At 39.3% G+C, this 23,220-nt stretch overlaps 1 protein-coding gene across 4 annotated transcripts in view; it reads right to left on the bottom strand.

The window, feature by feature from the left end:
* The window catches only part of mlxipl.L (MLX interacting protein like L homeolog), a 64,448-nt gene extending 42,756 nt beyond the window's left edge, over nucleotides 1-21,692 (bottom strand). For 2 of the 4 annotated variants that reach the window (XM_018246190.2, XM_041581759.1), the window contains exons 1-4: nucleotides 20,932-21,691; nucleotides 4,225-4,331; nucleotides 3,397-3,479; nucleotides 271-360 (exon numbers count right to left, since the gene is read on the bottom strand). In XM_018246190.2, the coding sequence (XP_018101679.1) occupies nucleotides 271-360; nucleotides 3,397-3,479; nucleotides 4,225-4,331; nucleotides 20,932-21,170 (519 nt within the window). In that variant the 5' untranslated portion in view covers nucleotides 21,171-21,691. Of the gene's footprint in view, nucleotides 1-270; nucleotides 361-3,380; nucleotides 3,480-4,224; nucleotides 4,332-20,931 lie in introns of those variants that run through there. The other 2 variants (XM_018246191.2, XM_041581761.1) reach the window with 2 other exon arrangements.
* Nucleotides 21,693-23,220: the final 1,528 nt, after the last annotated feature.

Here is a 23,220-nt window from a genome sequence, read left to right as displayed (position 1 = left end):
AAACACTCGGCCTTCGGCCTCGTGCTTTTATATGGTCATGAAACTCATCTGTAACTTATATTATCCTTATATTTTACAAGAGGGGGTACTTTATTCACTATATTATACGTATGTGCTTATAGGACAGCCATTGTGCCCATTTTATAAAAAAGCCATTAATATCTCACTTGCTTAGAAAAAAAAAGTATATTTCTTATCCACATTGGAAAGGCTACTGTGAGAGCACATGACAACAATAATAAAGTTATAGCAAAGGGCAAAATTCCTTACTCGCTTCTTGTAGTATATTCTCCATTTGTTGTATTCTTTCATCACTGCTTCTATGCGGCGCTTCCAGTAGTTGCCTTCCAATACCACAGCCTATAATAGAGGGGTACAGAAATAGAGTGAGGGGTATGAATCCACAGTTCTCAGTTTCTTCAGCATTATTTAGGGATGCACCAAATCCACTATTTTGGATTTGGCCGAACCCCCGAATCCTTTGCGAAAGATTCGGTCGAATACCAAACCGAATCCGAACCCTAATTTGCATATGCAAATTAGGGGTGGGAAGGGGAAAACATTTTTGCTTCCTTGTTTTGTGACAAAAAGGCAGAATCCCGAACCGAATCCTGGATTCGGTGCATCCCTAGCATAATTAAAAGCAATGAAAAAGCTAGCACAAAAATATCATCCTTTTCAAAGTTGCATCGGGTGCCTCTGTATAGTAATACGATGTTACTGCCAGTGGATAGGACCCCAGTCATCAAAAGTATGACGAACACTCCACAAACACTCAGGCAGCATTGAAATTGAGAGCAGCTTTATTTCACAGACATATACCCTGAAGTGTTTCGTGATCACACGAATAAGTTTCGTGTTTAAAAATGATTTCCTTTCCCCAATCCTTTTTCTTTGTAATAATAAAACATTTGCTTGTACTTGATCTAACTAAGATGTAATTGATCCTTTTTAATTTATATATAAATTATTCTTTTAGTAGACTTGAGGTACGGTGATCCAAATTACGCAAAGCCCCATTATTTGGAAAGTCCCAAGCATTCTGGATAACAGGTCCTACACCTGTAATAATAATTTCTGTTGCATTATAGATTCAGGTGTCATATATTAACACACATTAAGGCTACTGCGGGCGGCAAATCGTTGCTCGTTTCCTAGTCACACTGGCAGTAATGTAAATCGCTGGTGGGAAAACATACATGTTGCCTCCAATTTCCAAAGTTTCCTCACCAGTAAATTCAGCCTACTTTGCAATGCATTTGCTTTTCCACTGGCAATTCACATTACCACTGGTGGGATGGAAACCGGGGACATTTTGTTGCCCGTGATAGCATAGATTTACAGTGGGAGACAAAACAATCTGTGTGCCTTTGCCTTATAAATGTCATGGCAATGCCTCCTAATCTCTTTCAGTCTCATTGTTAAATCAGCCATAGGCCTTCCAAGCAGCAGTGCAGGAAATGTTAATGAGCCATTCAGATAGAGAGTCATTGCTTTGGGGCCTGCAGCTCTGATGCTGAGAGTATATCTAGAATCCCTGCCATAATGCAAGATAGAGCTTTTTTTGTTTGCCTAAAAGGAAATTGTCACATAAGTACCAGGAAATGGATATCTTCATGCAAGTATAAAAAGGGCCAATAACCTTTCCAGCAGTAAAGTAAATACCCCCCCCCCCCGAGTACAATGTTTTCCACATTAAACCTTTAATTTTAGACAAATAAAGCTGTCTGTACCAAAACTATTTGTTAAGGAGAATGAAAGCTACCAAAGTAGTTTATTGCCAATAGATTAGCAATAATAGAGCAAGCTATAACACTATATTTATTCTGTAGAATGCTTTACCATACCTGAGTAAACAGCTCTAGAAACTCTCTCTGTTTGTTTAAGATAGCAACTGCCATATTATCTTGGTGGGACATAACTTCCTGCCTATGTCTACCTGCTCACTCATAGCTCTGGGCTCAGATTACAGCGGGAGATGGAGAGAGGAGCAAACTGAGCATGCTCAAGCCCTAGCCCTTGAGGTTTAAGCTGAAGGCAGGAAGTCTGATACAGAAGCCCATGTGTACACAATAGAAGGAAAGAAATTCTGTGTTTCTTTTGACAGAGGACTCCGAGCAGCATTGCTTTTAGGGTTTACTGGTGTATTTATATAGATCTTTCTGATAAAGAAAGAGAATGGGTATTATTACAGAGGAACAGCCACACCACCCTAACAACACCAATCACAATGGCAAGCTTCAGTTGGAGTGGTGGAAAGGTTCCACTTTGAAACAATGGAACCAAATTATGAATCAAGTGGTGATATATGAGGGACAATGTAGGGTTGGCAGATGGCAAATGCATAATGCCAACTGTAAAGTATGTGAAAGGTGAAGAAATTATTGCCTAGGAAGTTATTCGTGGTCTCTGCTAAGGCCCCTGCTTCAGTGAAATGTGTAACGTGACATTTCTTACAATTGCTTACAATTCTGTGGTTTCTACTTTGCAACAAGCATGATAATGCTCCTGTGGGAAAGTGAGCTCAATACAAAATTGATTTGCAGATGAGTGGAAGAACTTGACAAAGCCCTGACCTCAACCCAACGGAACAACTGGGGGATGAATTGAAACTCTGACTATGAGCCAAGCCTGATCCCCAACATCAATGGCCGGACTGGCCCCCCGGCTGTAGTGGGCCCTGCCCGTCCAGATCTGCACCCTGTTGGCCATTGATGTTGGCTCATAGTGAGAGTTTCAATTCATCCCCCAGTTGCTCCGTTTGGTGCGAGTATGCGCACTGACCCATGCTAACGCGTACTGATGTGCATGTGCTAGTGTGTGCTGATGCACATATGCACACGCCCGGCGGTGGGGTTGCCAGACAGGAAGCCCTGAAGCAGCAGCCCCCAGGGTCAAGAAGGGGGCCCTGAGGCAGAAGCCCCAGTGGGCCCTGGGCCCCCCAGTCCGCCCTGATGGCCAATATTGCTTTTATTATTAACATGTATATTTAGAGAACCAACATAGTCTGCAACGCTGTACAATAAATTGGTTTATACAAAGAAAATACAGAATTACATCTATAGTGGCCATTAACCGATAGAAAAGTAAAGGGGGTCCTGCCTTATAAAGATTACTTTAATATTGTTGTGGCTAAACAAAAGCATATCCCACAAACAATGGATCAACATCTAATGGAAAGCCTTTCTTCCTAGAAGGGCAGGGCATCAATCTAGCAGATCTTCCAGATTAGGAAAACCGGGCAGGCACAGAACTCGATAGTCAATATCGTATTCTAACTGTCCATATGATATTTCATAAACTTACATGGGCCAAATATGCTGTGTCACAGCCCTTTTGTCTTTATTCCCAAAACTATCCAGCCTCCCTGTTTGACTCACCCTTCTTGTGAATTACCTCTGGTTTCCGGTGATCATCTCCCTCTGAACCAGTCAGTGGAGTCACAAACCCACACACTGGCGTCTTCCTTTTTTCTATATCTGCAAAAGAAATCAGTTGTGAGTTACAAGAAATGATATGCAACCAAGGAATAATGATTACAGAGGTTATATGCTGCTCTATAGGTAGCAAACACATTGACAGTGACAGTGAAACAGATTTTATGGATTGAGTGAAATTATTTAAATTGCCAGCACTTTAAATTCCTGTGATATTGTTGGATTTATTTTAGCTGAAATGGTACAGCAAAAGTGCTGGAATTTTGCTGAATCTGTACCCTAATTCTGCATTTGGTGCATGGTTATGGGAGTACATTTGACGTGAAGAACCATGTAAATTCTGAATTCTGACTTCTTTCTTGCATCATTTTTCTACTCCTCTCTCCTTTTTCATATTGTTGGGAGCAAGGTTGCACTATTTTGGAATTCAGCTGAATCCTTTGTGAAAGATTTGGCTGAATATGCAAATGCAAAATAGCACTAGAAATGGTTTAAAGAGAACTGCAAGCACAGCTCACGGTTAAACACATTTTCAGTTCCTTGATTTTGTGACAAAAATCATGTGATTTGAATTCAGTTAGGCCAAGCACGTGGATTTGGCCAAATCCAGATCCTGCTTAAAAATCCCATAATTCTGGCTTCGGTGCGTCTCTAATTGGGAGGCATTTTGGAGTAATTTTTAATTATCTGCCAGCTTAGCATTTTCAATTAATCTGATTTCCTTGAACTCAAATTACATTCGGTATGTATAAAAAGCATGAAAGTTGCTCCCGAGCTGGATACTTACACTGAAGATACCAAGCCCTCCAGATGGCATTATTTAGTCGAATCTTGTCTCTCCATAGTAGTCGTAACCCCTTAAAATTCTTCCATTTTGGTGAAACCAGATTTCCACTTTAATTGAAAAACAAGAAAATAAAAAATCATAATTTATAAAAATGATTAATTATAAATATCATCATGCTTTATTCATTACAACACAGTTGCAATCATATCTATAATGACAGGCACCAGTGCAATCAGTTAGGACTTTAACACCACAGAAGGCAAACACATTGTTTACTGATTTCATGTTTAGAGATGGTGGTAGACATTGTTGATCGGGGGCAATTTGAGGTGGGGCAGGACCAGGGGCATGCTCAGGCCTTATCAGCCTAAAGTTATTCCCCTATATTCCAAGGAGTTATACAATAGGGTGCAATCCCCAGGGTGCAAGTGCATTAGCACTAAGGGAGGTAAGAGAGCAACCCTTAATGCTCACTTATCAATGGAGATTGCTGCTGTCTGCACTGAGTGATGGATCAAAATCTGGCACTTGGTGCAGGGTGCAGTTTCAGGGGGCGGAGTAGAGCTTATAGAAATAGTTCAGCGTAAAAATAAAAACTGGGTAAATAGGATCTATCTATTTACCCAGTTTTTATTTTTACACTGAACAATTCCTTTAAAGGTCAAGACCCGATGTGGGCTGCACACAATGATGTGCAAGTTTGAAGGTGGATAGTGGACAGGATGCCTATGTGTCTCCACTTAGGCACCTAATTCAGGCAGCTCTCAATCCAACTGCAAACCACAAGCCTGCAGCTACATACTCAATGTTGAATCAGCATGCAACGGCAGCCTTTTTTCATACTTTGTATACTCTATGCTGCATTATAAATGATCCCTTCTGTCTTCATACACCATGTCAGTAGTTTCCAAACTATGGGACTAGTCCCATCAGTGGCCCCAGCTTGAAGGCACTTACATTGCAATTTGGGGTAAATATTTATTTGCTGTCCTAGATTTTCTGAAAATTATGGCTGATACACCAAGATAAAAGTAAAAGTTCACTCTGGAGAGCCAAATTCGATTCAGTGTACTTTATTTAAACACAACATGTTTCGGACAGACATGTCCTTCATCAGGTGCTAAGGCTGATGACTATGACTGATACACCAATACTTTCTTAATGGGCCGTAGAGAGCCATTAACACAAAAACAGAATTAAAAGCAACTGCTTCACACAACTTGGTTCTGTTCTGACCTGTGCCTACCTACTTCAAACCAATTTCCAATCAAAATGGGTTTTCTACAAAACAAAAAGACACTGAGGCTAATCTATCATCACTGGACAATTTGCCCTGGATTGCGAGTTGCAGGTAGAATAAAGAATGCTACAATTTGATTGGTTGTCCTGGGTTACTGCCCACAAGGAAATTTGCCCAGTGTTGATAAATGACCCATACTATGTTTGCCCAGGTGCAGTAAACCCATAGTAACCAATTAGCTGGTAGCATTTACTGATCAATATATAATATTTTATTTGTTGCTATGGGTTACTGCATCTAGGCAAACTTAGTGCCTTTTACTACATATGGGGGAAAGACTTTTCATACAGTATAAATAGTAGAAAGGAGCCTAATGGCTACTTTAAATCCAGCCAGTACTTGCCATTGGGTTAGGTAGGTGGCAAATTCACCATAAAACACTATTTTTAAAGGAGAACTAAAGTTTAAATCACTGGGGGTGACAAAATATTAGCCCCCAGCCAGTTATTAACATTGCTTACCTGAAACCCTGAGTCAGTGCTCCTGTTAGCTAAAAACTGCACTGGCTCAGGATATTTCTGCAAAAGCTCCTTGTCTCCATTTTCATCTGATTCTTAATTCTTCTTTTGGATCTGGGCGCAGTAGAGTGAAAACAAAACTTAGACATGAAAAGCTGTCTTTTATACTCTAGTGAGCATGCTCGTGCCCAGAGATGAGGAAGAAAGATTATGCTGAAGAAAGTCTGCAGAAATATCCCAGCTAGGGTAGTCTTCTGCTAACAGGAGCATCGGCCTGGGCCTGAGGTAAAATATTATAATCTCTGGGTGGTGCCTAACATTTGGCGCCCCATAGTGATTGTGACTTTAGTTCTCCTATAAAAAGTTGATTTTCTGTCTGCCCCTTTCCAGGCTGAAATTGAAAATGCCATCTGGTTTCTGGAGGCACAACAGTTACATCGATGCCATTGTGCTGCGTTTCTTGAAATTCTGACTTCTCCATTGAACAAACTAATAGATAACAGTTTTGTGAGCAAAATGGGTCCCTTTGAATTAGGGATGCACCAAAACCTTTTTCAGCAGGTTTCGCATTCGGCCGAATCCAAGTGCCTGGCTGAACTGAAGCTGACTATAAAAAAATCACTTGACTTCTTGTTACACAAAGAAATTCAAAAAAGTTTTAACCATCATTGTGCATGTGGTTCTCTTCCCCTAATTTACATATGCAAATTAGGGTTCGGAATTCAACCAAATCTTTCACAAAGGATTCTGGATTCGGCCGAATCCTAAAATAGTTGATTCAGTACATCCCTACTTTGAATTAGAGTAAATTAGGATGTTTCTTATACAGCTATGGGATCCATTATCCGGAAACCCGTTATCCAGAAAGTTCTGAATTACGGAATGGCTGTCTCCCTTAGACGCCATTATAATGAAATAATCCAAATGTTTAAAAATTATTTCCTTTTTCTCTGTAATAATAAATCAGTGCCTGGTACTTGATTGAAACTGAGATATAATTAATCCTTATTGGAAGTCTATTGGGTTCATTTAATGTACATGATTTTCTAGTAGACTTAAGGTATGAAGATCCAAATTATGGAAAGATCCATTATCCGGAAAACCCCAGGTCCCGAGCATTCTGGATAATGGGTCCCATACCTGTAGTAGTTGTTCCTGTATTTATTGATGTTGGTTCCAAGCTGTTCTGCTTATCCTGGTTATTTTTTTATCTCATTTTAAACAAAGTAATGCTAAGAGCTCCTGCCAGAAATTACATAAGAGGAAAAGATGTTGAACCTTTTCCCTACTGTTTTAAAGAACAACAAAAATATAACAAATTATGTCTATTAATTAAAAAAGTGAAAGATAACATAAAACCTGACCTTTAGTGAATGTTTTTATCAGTCCAAATATACTGCATCGTAATTAACAGTTATTTGCTAAGTCTAAAAAGATAGACAGGAACTAGCAAGCAAATTTGTTTTGCAGTCTTCATTTCCTGTTCAGTGAAACAGCAAGCTGCTCAATGCACTCTAGTACAGTACAGGTATAGGATCCATTATCTGGAAACCCATTATCCAGAAAGCTCTGAATTACGGGAAGGCCATCTCCCATAGAATCCATTATAATCAAATAATTAATATTTTTAAAATGATTTTTGCTTTTTCTCTGTAATAATAAAACAATACCTTGTACTTGATCCCAACTAAGATTTAATTAATCCTCATTGGAAGCAAAACCAGCTTAATGTTTATATGATTTTATAGTAGACTTAAGGCATGACGATCCAAATTACAGGTTTTCTCTGTAATATAAAACTGTACCTTGTACTTTATACAAACTAAGATATAATTAATCCTTACTAGAGGCAAAACAATCCTGTTGGGTTTAATTCATACTTAAATGATTTTTAGTAGATTTAAGGTATGGTGAGTGAAATTACGGAAATCTATTCTAGAAAACACCAGGTCCCAAGCATTCTGGATAACCTCCTAGACATTCTATACTCAGCTGGCATTTGTGACACTGCTCTTTCATGGTTTACATTTTATCTGTCTGACCGCTCCTTTAAAGTTTCCTTCTCTAACGCTAATTTTACTATGTCCCCTCTATCTGTCAGAGTTCCTCAAGGCTCTGTTCTAGGTCCCCTGCTGTTCTCACTCTATACTACTTCCCTAGGAAAACTTATTCAGTCGTTTGGACTTTAGTATCACCTTTATGCTGATGACACCCAACTCTACTTGTCTACTCCTGACCGCTCTCCTTCTGTCCTTTCCCAAGTTACAGACTGTCTCTCTGCTTTCTCCTCCTGGATGTCACAGCGCCACCTGAAACTGAACCTTTCAAAAACAGAACTCATTATATTTCCTCCAAGATCTTCCCCTGTCTCTCAGATATCGCTCACTGTAAACAACACCACCTTTCATTCCACCACACAGGCACGCTGCCTAGGAGTTATCTTAGACTCACATCTGTCTTTTTCACCACACATCCAAACACTTGCAAAATCTTGTCGTATTCAGCTGCGCAACATTGCCTGAATACGACCATATCTCAGTTCAGAATAAACCAAAACACTTATTCAGTCTCTTATCATCTCCCGCCTTGATTACTGCAACCTATTCCTCGCAGGTATTCCAACAAGTCACCTTTCACAACTCCAATCTGTTCTAAATGCGGCTGCTAGACTCATTCATCTATCTCGCCGCTCAACATCAGCTGCTCCCATATGCATGTCCCTTCACTGGCTTCCAATCTCCTCTAGAATCAAGTTCAAATTACTAACACTCACATTCAAGGCCCTTAACAATGAAGCTACTCCCTATATTTCATCATTGATCTCCAAATACTCTCCTTCACGCAACCTTCGATTTGCTTCTGACCTTCGCCTCACTTTTTCTCTCATCACTTCTGCCCATTCCCGTCTACAAGACTTCTCTCGGGCATCTGTTTTTCTCTGGAACTCTCTGCTTCGAGCTGTCAGACTTTCCCCTTCTTTCCAAACTTTCAAACACTCATTAAAAACCCACCTGTTTAAAGAAGCTTATTGAATGTACCTTAATTAATCAATCATTGCTGTATCATAAATCACAAAATTGTTTCTAAAATCCTAATGTCTCAATTGTACCCTAACCTTTAGTTTGTAAACTCAAATTTGTAGGGCCCTCTATTCCAACTGTACTGTGTAAACCCTTGTTTGTTATCCACCATTTATTCCCTGGTGAAGCACTGTGTATCTTGTTGGCGCTATATAAATAAATGATGATGATAACAGGCCCCACACAGCACACAGCAAAATAGATGCATAATATCAGATCCAGTGTTGCATACTATGCTTGTGCTAGGGTACAGTGTAAACTAGCTATCTGTGTACTAGGGCAGTTGAGATTAACCATCCATCTCACTGCTCCAAATCATATATACATAAACATAATCACTCATCTACATGGGGAAACAGGACACTGCAGCATGAAAAGAGAACATCTGCAAATTATTGTTGTATTTCTTTTAATATCATTTATAAATATATAGGTTTTACTTTCAGAGATACTAAGATTAACCCTAAATTTAGAGGTCCATGTGGATTATACTGTAAATATCAAAGTATAATTCATACTAACATGAATTGTAAAATCCTTCATGCAGGATATATTTTATACTTTACATTTTTTAATTAAAATTTTATAGAAAGTCAATTATACTGCACCCCACACCCAGTCGAGACAAGCTTTTTATACTCATATGGCGGGTGTTCCTGTATTTTTCAATGTTTGTGGAATCTGAGCAGTGTTAATATTTACTTTTTGCAGGTACAGCGAGCATCAAGCAAAGGAACATCTGTGCCTGAGTGCACATTAGGAAGTGCTGTTGTTACAATAACAAGGTATGCTAGGAAATTAGTACAGGTATAGGTACTGTTATCCGGAATACTCTGGACCTGGGGTTTTCCGGATAAGGGATCTTTCTGTAATTTGGATCTTCATACCTTAAGCCTACTATAAAATCATATAAACATTAAATAAAACTGGTTTTAATTCCAATAAGGATTAATTATATATTAGTTTGGATAAAGTACAAGGTATTGTTTTATTATTACAGAGAAAAAGGAATTAATTTTTTAAAAATTTGGATTATTTGGATAGAATGGAGTCTATGGGAGATGACCTTTCCGTAATTTGGAACTTTTTGGATAATGGGTTTCCGGATAACTGATCCCATACCTGTTCCTAAAAATGCTATAGAATTAACATTACAACAGGCTTCTTTTTAGAAGCTAAATATGGACAAATAATCCCCGTTTTGTTTTTGTATCATTAATATATTGATAATGGGTAGAGTGCAAAGGAACTCTTGTATTTGTCTGTATGGATTTTAGGGTTACAGCCTCATTGTAACCCGGCCTAATGGTTTATAAAATGAGTGGTGAGCACATCTTTCCCTTTTTTGTTATAGTTTATTTGGCTGATGCTGGTTTTCTATGTTTGCCAGTGGATTCATTAATATTCTCAGGATGCCCTGTTGTAAAAGGGATATAAAGGAGTGATTTGCATGTCTCCGTCCATGATGCCTTATGGGAGAATCAAAACTCTTATTTTGGTATCGAGGCAGTGCTGTGTGTATGGCATGAGACAAGTAAATACCTTCTGATTTTAGAAGGCTTCACTTTGCATGTAAATTGCTAGTGAAGGGCTTTTTTTTACCCCTTTTAGCCCTTCTCACCCTAACCAGGTTCAGTTTCCCACTTCTCTACTCTCCAAGTCCTACATCTCTGAAGCCATGTTCTAATATCTTGTACTGATGAGATCTAACAAGATCTAAACAGGCTGTAAGTTTGGATATATGGCTCTGAACTGTTAGGATGTATCTGTGCGGTTCTGGATGCATAGTTGGTCAAAGGGATATAAAGGAGTAATTTATGTCTCTACCTATGATGCCTTATGGGAGAATCAAAACTCGTATTCTGGTATCTCGGCAGTGCCGTGTGTATGGAATGAGAAGTAAATACCTTCTGATTTCAGAAGGTTTCACTTTGCATGTAAATTGCTAGTGAAGGGCTTTTTGACTCTTTTTAGCCCTTCTCACCCTGACCTGGTTCAGTTTCCCATTTCGCTGTTGTAATGGTGGATGAGCTTAAAGGAGAACAAATACCATTTTACAAGTTGGGTTAAAAAATGTAGGAACCCCCAAGTGACTAGTTTTACTTACCTGACACCCCGGGCCGGTGCTCATATCGGCAGAAAACTGCACTTCCCCGTGGTTCTTCTAGCGAGCACCACAGAGTGATACTCTTCCTGCTTCTTCAGTTTTCCAATTTCCTGGGGCAGACGCATGCGCAGAAGCAGGCCCGGACTGGCAATCGGTGGGTTCTGGCAAATGCCAGAGGGGCTGCTGTACGGCTCCATAGAAATTTACCATATAGTGGGCTGGTAGGAGGCTATTTGGGCCTCTGTGTACTTGGAATGACAGGGCCTATTTTGACTCCCAGTCCAGGCCTGCGCAGAAGAGCGAAATATCTGTCTCAGCTTTTGGCTCTTTTGTGCATGCACAGCCGCAAGAAGACCCGAAGAAGCAGGAAGAGGATCTCTCTGTGGTGCATGCTAGAAGTGCGGTGCGGTTTTCAGGTAAGTAAAAGTAGTCACTTGGGGGTGCCTATGTTTTAGAACCCCACTTTTAAAATGGTATTTGTTTTACTTTAAGCAGAATTTAGATAACATCAGGGCCGTCATTTATTTATGTAACGGGAGCAATGAGCAGCAAAAGGTTGGTACTTGGGGTTCTGTTATGGTTTCTAACCTTAAAAGACAATGTAAAGGCAAAAAAATAAAATCCCATTTTTACTTTCTTTAATGAAAGTCTCCAATATACTTCAATTAAAAAATGTGTACCATTTTCATAAGAAACTTGACTGTATGCAGTGAAATTCTCCCTTCATTTACTGCTGTGGATAGGAATTGTCAGATGGTCCCTAACTGCTGAGCAGGGAAACAATCATACTTATGAACAGCCATGCAGAACTTTGTTTATGACGATCCCTAAGCAGCCCAGACCACACTGAGCATGTGCACAGTCTTAGGCTCACAAAGATGTTTAACAAAATTACAAGATGGTGACCCCCTGTAGAGAACTTTGAAAGCATAAATTATTTGTTCGATTAGGCTTGTGGTGCAGTAAGTTCATGTTTATATTTAGTATACAAAATACAGCATTTCTAGACTTATTCTATTTTAGACTTTACATGCCCTTTAAAATCAATCTATAATATACTGAATAACATAGGCCCCTGAAAAAAATTGCTTATGGGAGATTGGTCTTCATGGCACCTGAAGCAGGAAGTAATTCCAGGCCTGTAGGCTCCTCTCTGCAGTGACTTTTGGCGGATTTCTCTACATAAAGTAGATGAAAACAAAACACTAATTAAAAATATAAAGAGGCAGAGAAGAACTAGCCCTTCATAATCAATATGGTAAGTTTTGATCCAAGGATACCAGAGCAAGATCTACAGATCATGTTAACAAGTGCCAATTCTGTGATCCGGTGATCACGACGCAAACATTCACCGCAGAGGCCATGACTCTGAAACATCAATATTAAGCATTTGCTATATTTGGCAAAGGTCATTTGTCACCAGGAATGACATCCTTTCCCTTCTAACAGTGCATAGCCAAACATCTCTGTTTGAACAAGTTATGAATTCCCACTCTATCTACTGATAAAAGTGCTACTTTCCAGCAGATGGTACAGTGTATTAACACTTTGGGTGTTGAAACAGAGCATGAACAGATTGGAGGATAAAAAGAATGGGGGTAATTGAGTATAGATGGAGCTGAAGTAGCAGGTTTACATAGACTACAGGAAAATATACTTTGCCAAGAAGATTTCAGCTACTTTTCTGAAATGTTTTTTTGACCAAAACTGGGGTTGAGTCCTTCAGATAAGGCAACAGTAGTGGGCCCAAAGCAACACGCTAGACAAGACATTGTGGGCAATGTATATGGTTGACAAATGGCTGATAGTTTACCAGCCTGGTAAAAAAATGTATGTATATATCTATATGTATGTATATATATATATATACAGTTCCGAATTACCGAAAAGCCTTCTCCCATAGACTCTATTATAATAAATTAAATTAATTCAAATTTTAAAAATAATTCGCTTTTTCTCTGTAATAATAAAACAGTACCCTGTACTTCATCCCAACTAAGATATAATTCATCCTTATTGGCAGTAAAACCAGCCTATTGGGTTTACTTAATGTTTAAATGATTTTATAGTAGACTTAAGGTATGAAGATCCGAATTACAGAAAGATCCGTTATCCAGAAAACCCCAGGTCCCTAGCATTCTGGATAACAGGTCTCATACTTTTTTTTTTTTACCTTTTTTTTATTTTTTTTCCGTTTTTTATTGTTGTTTGATTTTGGTTTATCCAATACCATGGCTGTTGATCCAGGGTAGCTCATCTGGATCTTGTGTTTATTTAAAAAAACACAGACTATGGGGTATATTTATCAAAGAGTGAAGTTAGAGATCACCAGAGTCGACTAGTGTGAAATTCCACACTTTCCATTTATATCTATGGGATTTTACAGGCATATGTACTCGGGTGATCTCTAACTTGATAAATATACCCCATTCTTTAGTGTCTGCCTTATTATATTCAGGTTCACCTGCTTTCTAGTAGTTCTATCACAAACTACTTGGCTATTGGGTCCCACCAATTACATCGCTGCTCCGGGCCAACTGGTACCATAAAGTATCTCTGGTCGATGTCACCCATTTGTCACCACTGTTACATGAGTTGATTTTTGACTTTGTATGTTACAGACTTTACACTGTCCTCCTGTAGCACTCATTAATGTGTCACATAAAGAATAGATAACAGAAACAGATAAGCATGAATATGTAGGACTAACAATTACAGAGCTGTTATGTGGAGTGTAAGCAAAAGAAGAACACAGAGAGGCACATGTACTCGAGTGAAGGATTAGAATAAAAAATTTGATAGTCGAAGTACTGTCTCTTTAAAAAATACTTCGACCACCTACTTCACCACCTAAAACCTACCGAGTATCAATGTTAGCCTATGGGGAAGGTCCCCATAGGCTTTCTAGCCAATTTGGGATTGAAGGAAAATCGTTTGATCGATGGATTAAAATCCTTCGAATCGTTTTAATCATTTTTCCATTGATCGTTCGATCGCAGGAAATACGGTAAATCCTTCGACTTCGATATTCGAAGTCGAAGGATTTTACTTTGACTGTCGAATATCGAGGGTTAATTAACCCTCGATATTCGACCCATAGTAAATGTGCCCCAGAATGTTATTGCAGTACAAATATCACTGGTTAAAGGGACATGTGAAATTAGCACCACAGGTAAATAGGTGGTTCACGTTTAAATTAACTTTTAGCAAGTTATAGAATGGCTAATTCTTAGCAACTTTTCTTAGCAACTTTTCAATTGGCTTCATTTTTTTCTTGTTTATATTTTTTAATTATTTGCCTTCTTCTTCTGACTTCCAGCTTTCCACTGACTCCATCTAAAAACAAATGCTCTGTAAGGCTACAATGTTATTCAGGCCCTCCCCTATTCATTTCCCAGGCTCTTATTCAAATGAATGCATGATTGCTAGGGCAATTTAGACCCTAGCAACCAAATTGCAATTGCAGCTTTCCAGTTTGCAATTTCAGCAATTTGGCTGCTAAGGTCTAAATTACCCTAGCAACCATGCACTGATATGAATAAGAAACTGGAATATGAATAGGAGAGGGCCTGAATAGAAAGATGAGTGATAAAAAGTACCAACAACAATAAGGGGCAGATTTACTAAGCTTGAGTAAATAATTCGAATGAAAAAATATACGAAATTCAAAGGTTTTTTTTGGGTACTTCGACCATCGAATTGGTCAAATTTCATCGAATGATTCGAACGATTCAAAGTAAAAATCGTTCGACCATTTGACCATTCAATAATTGAAGTACTGTCTCTTTAAAAAAAACTTTGACTTCATACTTCGTAATTTTAAACCTACCGAAGTCCAATGTTAGCCTATGGGGACCTTCCCCAGCACTTTTCTAAGTTTTTTTGGGTCAAATAAAAATCCTTCGATTGATCGCTTAAAATCGTTCGAAACGTTTTTATTAGATTTTTATTCGATCAAACGTTTTGCGCTAAAATCCTTCGAATTCAAAATTCGAATTCGAAGGATTTTACTTTGAGGGTCAAATTCGAGGGTTTTTAACCCTCGAAATTGGACCCTTGATAAATCTGCCCCTAAATGTGTAGCCTTACAAAGCATTTGTGTTTAGATAGGGTCACTGACCCCCATTTGAAAGCTGAAAAGAGTCAAAAGAAAAAGGCAAATAAATAAAAAAATAAAATAACGAAGACAAATTGAAAAGTTGCTTAGAATTAGCCATTCTATAACATACTAAAAGTTAACATAAAGGTGAACCAAACCTTTAAGTTTGGGTTGGCGACTCTGAACAGTTAGGAGTGCAAATTTCTGTTGCTTGTGGCCCTAATTATGTGTAAAGTTCCTTACATCCCCTTTAATATCTTAGAGGTAAAATTATGCTTTTGTACATTTTGTGTCTACAAATATAACTGTGGCTGTATAGTCATTTGGTAAGCTTGCAGCTTTCTCTTCTACTGTACATTATATATTGTTCAAGCAAATTACTACTGTGTCCTCCTAATTAATAACTGAAACTGTTGTATTCTCAGAAGTGCACCAGTCAACCTGAAAGAGTGTTCAATCTCAGTTATAGTAAATGAGGTTTACCAGCTTATTACAATGCATAAGGGCTATATTTTGGGCATATGTTTTTAATAAAGCTATGTGGCATGGCACCTTGTTTTAGGTTGCAAAACTAATTTAGGTTCCCTGTGAAAAAAACTACGAAATACAGTACAATTACAAGACCTGTTATCCAGATGGGGGCTTTGCAGATAATGGATCTTTCTGTCATTTGGATCTTCATACCTTGTCTACCAAAAAATGATTTAAACATTAAATAAACCCAATAGGATTATTTTGCCACCAATAAGGTTGATATTTTAGTTTGGATCAAGTACAATAAGCTCAAGGGGTGCAAATTAAGTCAGCTTCATCACCCATATTTGTTTAGAACCAGTTATCGACCTCATTAAATTAACATGTTGTTATTATTATTATTATGTATTTTTAGAGCGTCAAAATATTCCACAGGGCTGTAAAATAAATGGGTTTGTACACAAGTTCACATCCAGACTTACATACATAGTGACCAGTAACAGATATACAAGCTAAAGAGGCCCTGCCCAAAAAAGCTTACAATCTGAATTTCTCTTTTTTAAATAGCTTTTGGAGTAGCGAATCTGCTTTGTAGTGCTGGGTTCTGAGGACTTTGTATGTTCTCTCCATGTCTATATGGTATTCCAGTTCCGTTCCACACTCCAAAAACAAACAGGCAGGTTAATTAGTTCCTGATACAATTGACCATAGTGTGTGTGTGTGTGTATGAATGTAATAAGAACCTTAGATTGTAAGCTCCACTGGGTCAGGGACTGATGTGAATCTCTGTATGGCGCTGACGAATATGTTGTTGCTATATAAATAACAAAAAATAAATAAAATTGCAGGAAGAAAATTTAAATGGATCATGTAGAGCCACCATAATCAAAATGGAAAACCATTTTAGAATCCCGACCCATAAATTAAGAATCGTCATGCTAGTCACAATTCATAAACATTTTTTAAGCCAGTGTGAATTACATAGTATGAAACAGCTATCTTTTTTTTTTACCGCTCACAGACAGAGAACTGCACAGTGTTTAAGGCCACAGATGTGCTGATCACTATTCCATTAACTGATCCAGTGCCACAGATTATTATTCCATTAGTCCCTACATAAAAGAGAGTAGCTATATTCTATTCCATTAGCTGTCCCATAAAAGCAGCTTATATTATTTCCATTAGCTTTCACTTTGCCAGAAACTTCCCTCTGGTCATTTGATTACCAGTTTACTAAGGGGTCCAATGTTGTTTTTTGGTTCTATAACTAACATTAGCCCCTTGGTCTTTTATACATCTATTGATACATGGTTAGTGCACCATTCATACGTCCCAGTAACTAACCCTGTTCTATGGAAAGCATTAATTACATTGTTTTTGGCAAAGCAGCAGGCGATGCAGAGAGCTAGCAGCTGATGGGAAACAAAATGGCGGAAATTCCAGAATTACAGACGCCACTGACATTTCGCAAATAATATCTATAGAGCAATAACCTGCAATCATCTTTATCTCTTTGTGTAATCCTTCCAAAGCAAAGAATCCAGACCCAAGCAAACATAAGAGAATACCAGACCCAAGCAAACATAGAACACAAACATCCACATTTTTTTTTTGGATTTGTCCTGAAATATTAAGGTTTAGATCAGAAAATAAAAAATTTTTGGGGAAAGGTAGGTTTTCACATTTTAAAACACGAGAATATAGTCTGTGTTACTTATGTGGTCTCATTTGACCGGCAAAGTTGTTATTTTATGTTTTTGTCTCCTATGCGAGATTACCATTAGGCTAATGGCATATAAGCCAAAAATGCCTTTTTTTCAGGGTATAATACATTTTAGGGTTTTTTAAACCCAAAAATTTAATTTTGTGACAAAAAAAAATCCCTTGAAAACTTGAATTATTCTGGGTAAAATACAAATCGACCTTTGATAAAAAACCGCCTAAAAGTCATAGAGCAGTTTCATAACCATAGAAAACCATGAGGCCAAAGGCCAAGTGCTTTTATACATGTCTTAAGTTTTTCAACAGGGGGTACTTTATTTATTACAATACACAAGTTTCAGTGAGTCATGTGACAGAAACGATCAGGGCCAGATTTCTAAAAGGTGCACCCCCAGGCCGCACACCTCCACACCCTGACTCCGCTCATCCCCCACCCGATGGTCCACCGACCCGCTCGTCCCCCCACCGCCGGCCAGCTCACCCCTCAACCCGCTCACCTCCTTCACAATTCTCCCAATTGCTGGCACTCGGAGGGCAGGTTCAGATGCTGTGGCAGGTGGGTTCAGAGTGCCAGGTGAGGACCTGTTCAGTTGCGGCCAGCGGGCGGCATGCCACCCACAGCATATTGCCATCCTAGGCCTGGGCTTTTGTGGCCTGCCCACAAATCCGGGCCTGGAAATGATATTCCTAAGCACCGATTATAACTGGTGACATCACTAAGCACCGTTTATAAGGATATAATTTACAGAATATTCACGGCTCTTGATGTTATAATATAATAACTGACCATAACTTTGCAAATAACTGATTTATTATGAATATGAAGTAAGCAGGACTATTTTTTAACAGGATATTATAACTTTTACAGTCACTATACCATATCTTTAAAATGTAGCAATAATCCCCATAAATCTCATCTCATTATAAATTTGCAAATCACAAGGGCCATGAATAAACTGTAAAATAAATACTCTTATTATGCTTATTATATATCCACAAAACTCTCAGGTGACCTCCAATATGTTTTATTTTTCAGTAGGTGCATAAGTTCTTTCGTATATTATCATTGCAGTTATACAAAAATGCCAGATTTTGGAGAGTTTCAGTTTCATCCCCCTGAGGAACCTAAATAAGGTCCATGAAACTGCTTCACAACCCTGATATGAATGAATTATACAGCTATTTTTTATTTGCTACTGCAAAGTCAGTTTATTACATGGGAATTTCTTTATTGAAAGCTGGAGAATATGGCCCAGCCTTTCATGATAGTGAATGATAGTAAATGTAAGTTTCACAGACCACCAATGTTTTTTTTAACTTGATGGCCTGGCCACCAATGGTTTTTTTTTTTTAACTTGAGGAAAGCTGCCCAATTATGTTTTTTTTTAACTTGAGGGGTTGGCCACCAATATTTTATTTTACTTGGGGAGAGCTGGCCACTTGAGGGGGGAGCTGTGTAAAAGCCTTCTACTTTCATTAGTTCATGGATGTTACAGTACAACAAAAGCTTTGTTGGCAGCATTCTTGCCGTAACTCACTGGCATGTTTAGCTGGAACCCCACTGATCCCTTGAGTAAATGAGTTATGTTTCTCCCTTTAATATAGGGTCCATGCACATAGTTGCCCATTAGTGCTATATCACTTGTGCCCTGGGGACATGTAAATTACCCTATTGTGGTTTTACCATGTGAGCACAGCCAGGAAATAAATGACTATTAAGAATCTAAAAATATGAATTTTATAGGTACATACTCAGATAAAGCCTTCTGCTTCCATTGGATGATGGGAGTTGTAGTACTACAATATCTGGGGTAGCATTATGTGGATCATTCCTTGCTGATGCTTTTAGCTGGAACCCCCACTGATCATTTGTGTAAGTGGGTTTTCTTTTGGAACCTGATAATCAAATCAGCTTTCTTTTCTTCAGTTTCAAATTTTTATTAGCCACCAATAATTATCCCTCCAGTTCAACATGAGCCCTTTTCAAGATTAACCCATAAAGCCATAAAAAAACGACCTACTGTCTCTGCCATAACAGACATCTCTTTGCAGCTGCATGGCTATCCTTGTATACACCTCCTGTATACACCTCCCGGGCTCCCCTGCATTTGCAGGGTCTGCTTCCTCTGTAGTAACAACCCAGAGTTTAACCATAAACAATCCCAAACCCCTTTCTCCCTATCATCCCTAGCAAGATTAACCCACGCAGCCCCAACAAACACCTACTGTCTCTGCCTCAACAGATTTACTGTATCTCTCTGTAGCTCCATGCTTCTCCTTTTTGATCCCTTTATTAGTTAGGAGGTATTTCTTTAAATTCAAGATTCATATAGACAGTTATAGTTATTTAAAAGCTTTCATTTAGATGCCGTCTAACATGAGAATGAAAACTAACTATAACATTTCTTTAAAATTGTATTTCTAATATGATATATGTGCTATGTGCATGATTATGTTAAACTACATATCGTCTCCTGCAGCCTGCACTGGTTTCCTGGCTCAGTGAATTCAGCTTCTTGTAGCCTGCCCCCCTGCTGGGTGTGCCAAACTTACAATGGGAAGGAGCGCAAGGCAGAAAAGCTGGAACAGATGATGGTTGAACCCTGTAGCCAGCAAGGTGCAGTATAACAACAGCGGCTGCATATTTACATTTTTACACTTTTGCCACCTTGCCCCCCCCAGTGCACATCTAACAGAACACACTGATAACTGCTTTAAACCTGCAGCCTCCTTCATAAGGTATGGGACCTGTTATCCAGAAAGCTTGGGACCTGGTGTCTTCGGATAAGGGATTTTTCTGGATCACCATTAAGGTTAAGAAGAATTTCATTGGCACACAGGAGTTGCGGTAGCAGGGCAAGCCCTTGCAATCTTATTAATGTAGTGGTGCATTAATAAAATTGCAAGGGCTTGCCCTGCTACCGCAACTCCTGTGTGCCAATGAAATTCTTCTTACCCTTGATGTGAGGTGGCTGATTCCTCTATTGCTGGGCACCAGGATACTTAATTTTGGAGTGCGGCTTCTCCAAATCTTGCTTGGAAATCACCATACCTTAAGTCTACTATAAAATCAGGTAAACATTAAATAAACCCAATATTATTGTTTTACCGACGATAGGGATTCATTGTATCTTCGTTTGGATCAAATACAAGGCCCTGTTTTATTATTACAGAGAAAAGGGAAATCATTTTTAAAAATGTGAAGTATTTTATTAAAATTGAGTTTATGGGAGACAGCCTTCCTATAGTTTGAGCTTTCTGGACTACAGATCCCATACCTGTAGAATTGCTCAGTATAAGATGGTTTAGGTAAATCTACAAATATGGGGAGGCTTAGTCCCTAAGGGCTTCATTAAAATGTAGTTCTGCTTATAATGGCATTATAGCAAGACTCAGCAGCTGGTTTCTAGCAATGGGGCCAAAAAGATCAAATGTTTCTATGCCTTTAAAACATGACCTGTACTTACCTGTATGCCAGACTCATGCACTCAAACAGCCGAGTCAAAGTGGGATCAATGGTGCCAGCTGGCAGGTTCCCCGGCCTCTGGGGTTCGCTTCCCCTGTGCTTGTCATCGCCATGTGGGGAAGATACCATGAAGTGCCCACTGTGAATGATCTGATGCCGGGGCCCTAGTCCCTCGCAGTCTGAGTCCGAATCAGAGTCTGCATTAGAACTCCGGAGCTGAGCAGTGCTGCAGCCCGCCATGGCTTGGAGTAATAGCAATGTACACCGGAGTCCAAGTGACAGAAATACAGACACACACACCCACCATAGGTGAGAGGTCCTTTCAACCAGAAAACCTCCAATCACCTGACACAGATCAGCATAAACACAACCCAGTAAGCACTGTTCTCAAACTGCAGCTTGAGTGTTCTGAAAGTCCCGCCCATCTGCCAAATGTGACCAATGAAAACTGAAGTCTAAGCAAAGGACAGTAGGTTGTGTGCTTGGTCCAGCGGCAGTACCTCCAAAACCTGCTCTAAAATTATGTAACTCCAATGTAAGGTGTTATCCCAGAATCCTCCCTGCTGCCTTGTGATTCATCGCTGGTTGTTTTGATGGGTTGTGGCAGCAGAGATTGTGCTTTGTACTTTGCACTCTCCTTTCTGTAGGTGTGTGTTGTGCCATACATTGCCACCTCCCTCTCATGCACACTTTCATGGAACCTGTGTAGTGTTTACTTTCTCCTAATGCTGTGCTGAAATCATAGCAAATCCTTCCCAAACATAAAATGCTTTGTATATTTTCTTTAACCAGCCCGTAACACTTGTGCTATGCAAGTCTCTAGCTGACAGTTGTATGTGAGGGAGGTCACTTAAAGCACCCAGCAGCTGTGAAGTGCAGGGGGAGGGGTTGGCGCAAGAGTCAAACCATAATTATCCAGCAGGCCCTGTGTGGTTGTGCAGTGCTGCAATTTCTCCCTCCGTTCCTGCTCCTATTCTGTAAAAATCCAGCCCCTGTGCACTTGTTTGCACTTTCTCCCTCTGTTCCTGCTCCTATTCTGTAATAATCCAGCCCGTTTGCACTTGTATTGCACTTTCTCCCTCCGTTCCTTTTCCTATTCTGTAAAAATCCAGGCCCTGTGCACTAGTATTACACTTTCTCCCTCCGTTCCTTCTCCTATTCTGTAATAATCCAGCTCCTGTGTACTTGTATTGCACATTCTCCCTCTGTTCCTTTTCTGTAATAATCCAGCCCCCGTGTATTTGTGCAGCACTTTCTCCCTCCTTCCCTGCTCAAATTCTGTAATAATCCAGCCCCTGTGTACTTGTATTGCACTTTCTCCCTCCTCCCCTATTCCTAAAATGTAATAATCCATCCCCTGTGTAGTTGTGCAGGACTTTCTCCCTCCTTCCCTGCTCAAATTCTGTAATAATCCAGCCCCTGTGTACTTGTATTGCACTTTCTCCTTCCTTCCTGCTCCTAAAAATTAATTATCCAGCCCCTGTGTGGTTGTGCTGCACTTTCTCTCTCCTTCTCTGGTCATATTCTGTAATAATCCAAACCCTGTGTACTGTGTATTGCACTTTCTCCCTCCTTCCTTCCCTGCTCCTAAAAAGTATAATCCAGCGCCTGTGTGGTTGTGCTGCACTTTCTCCATCCGTTCCTGCTCATACTGTGCTGCTGTGCCCTGCACTCCCTCCCAGTGTAAGATTAGCATTCCCAGCAAGGGGGAAGCTGAATTGTATTGTAAACTGAACCATTCACATCCATATTTCTTTATATAGCTTGGCCGCTTCACATAATAAACAATAAGCACAATTATTTTTTAAAAAAAGAAAAATATATGGTTAAAGGACACGCCTATTGTCAAGCCACTGAGGGGAGGCTAACATTTTGGCACTGCTCAGTAGAGGGGTCAGGAGATGTCAAGGCAATTCTTGACCTCAGACTAAAGTCTGATCATTACATTATGTTGTCCCTTATAAAGGAGGCCATATTATCATAACTATTCTCTAAATATTACCCCATTCCAATGCTGGAGATAAATTCAGAGGTGCTGGTGATTGTATTCACTTACCTTATACACCTGCCTGGTGTTTGTGTTATAGGGTTGCCACCTGTCCAGTTTCCCCACACACAGGAAAAACCATAAACCACAAAACGAGGTACACAGGGAGGAACGAAACATATGGTAAATCACCCAGCACAAAATGGTATTTTCAATTTGAGTGAAAGAGAATTGACAAAAGTAGAAGAGAATGTTCTTAAAAAGGGTTTGACATTTGCACCTACAAATAGAACTAGTAAGTTT

The sequence above is a fragment of the Xenopus laevis genome, chromosome 2L (genome assembly GCF_017654675.1).
Source record: "Xenopus laevis strain J_2021 chromosome 2L, Xenopus_laevis_v10.1, whole genome shotgun sequence".
Classification (NCBI taxonomy): Eukaryota; Metazoa; Chordata; class Amphibia; order Anura; family Pipidae; genus Xenopus; species Xenopus laevis.
Note: the sequence above shows the minus strand (reverse complement) of the source record. Positions and strands in the feature narration are given on the sequence as shown.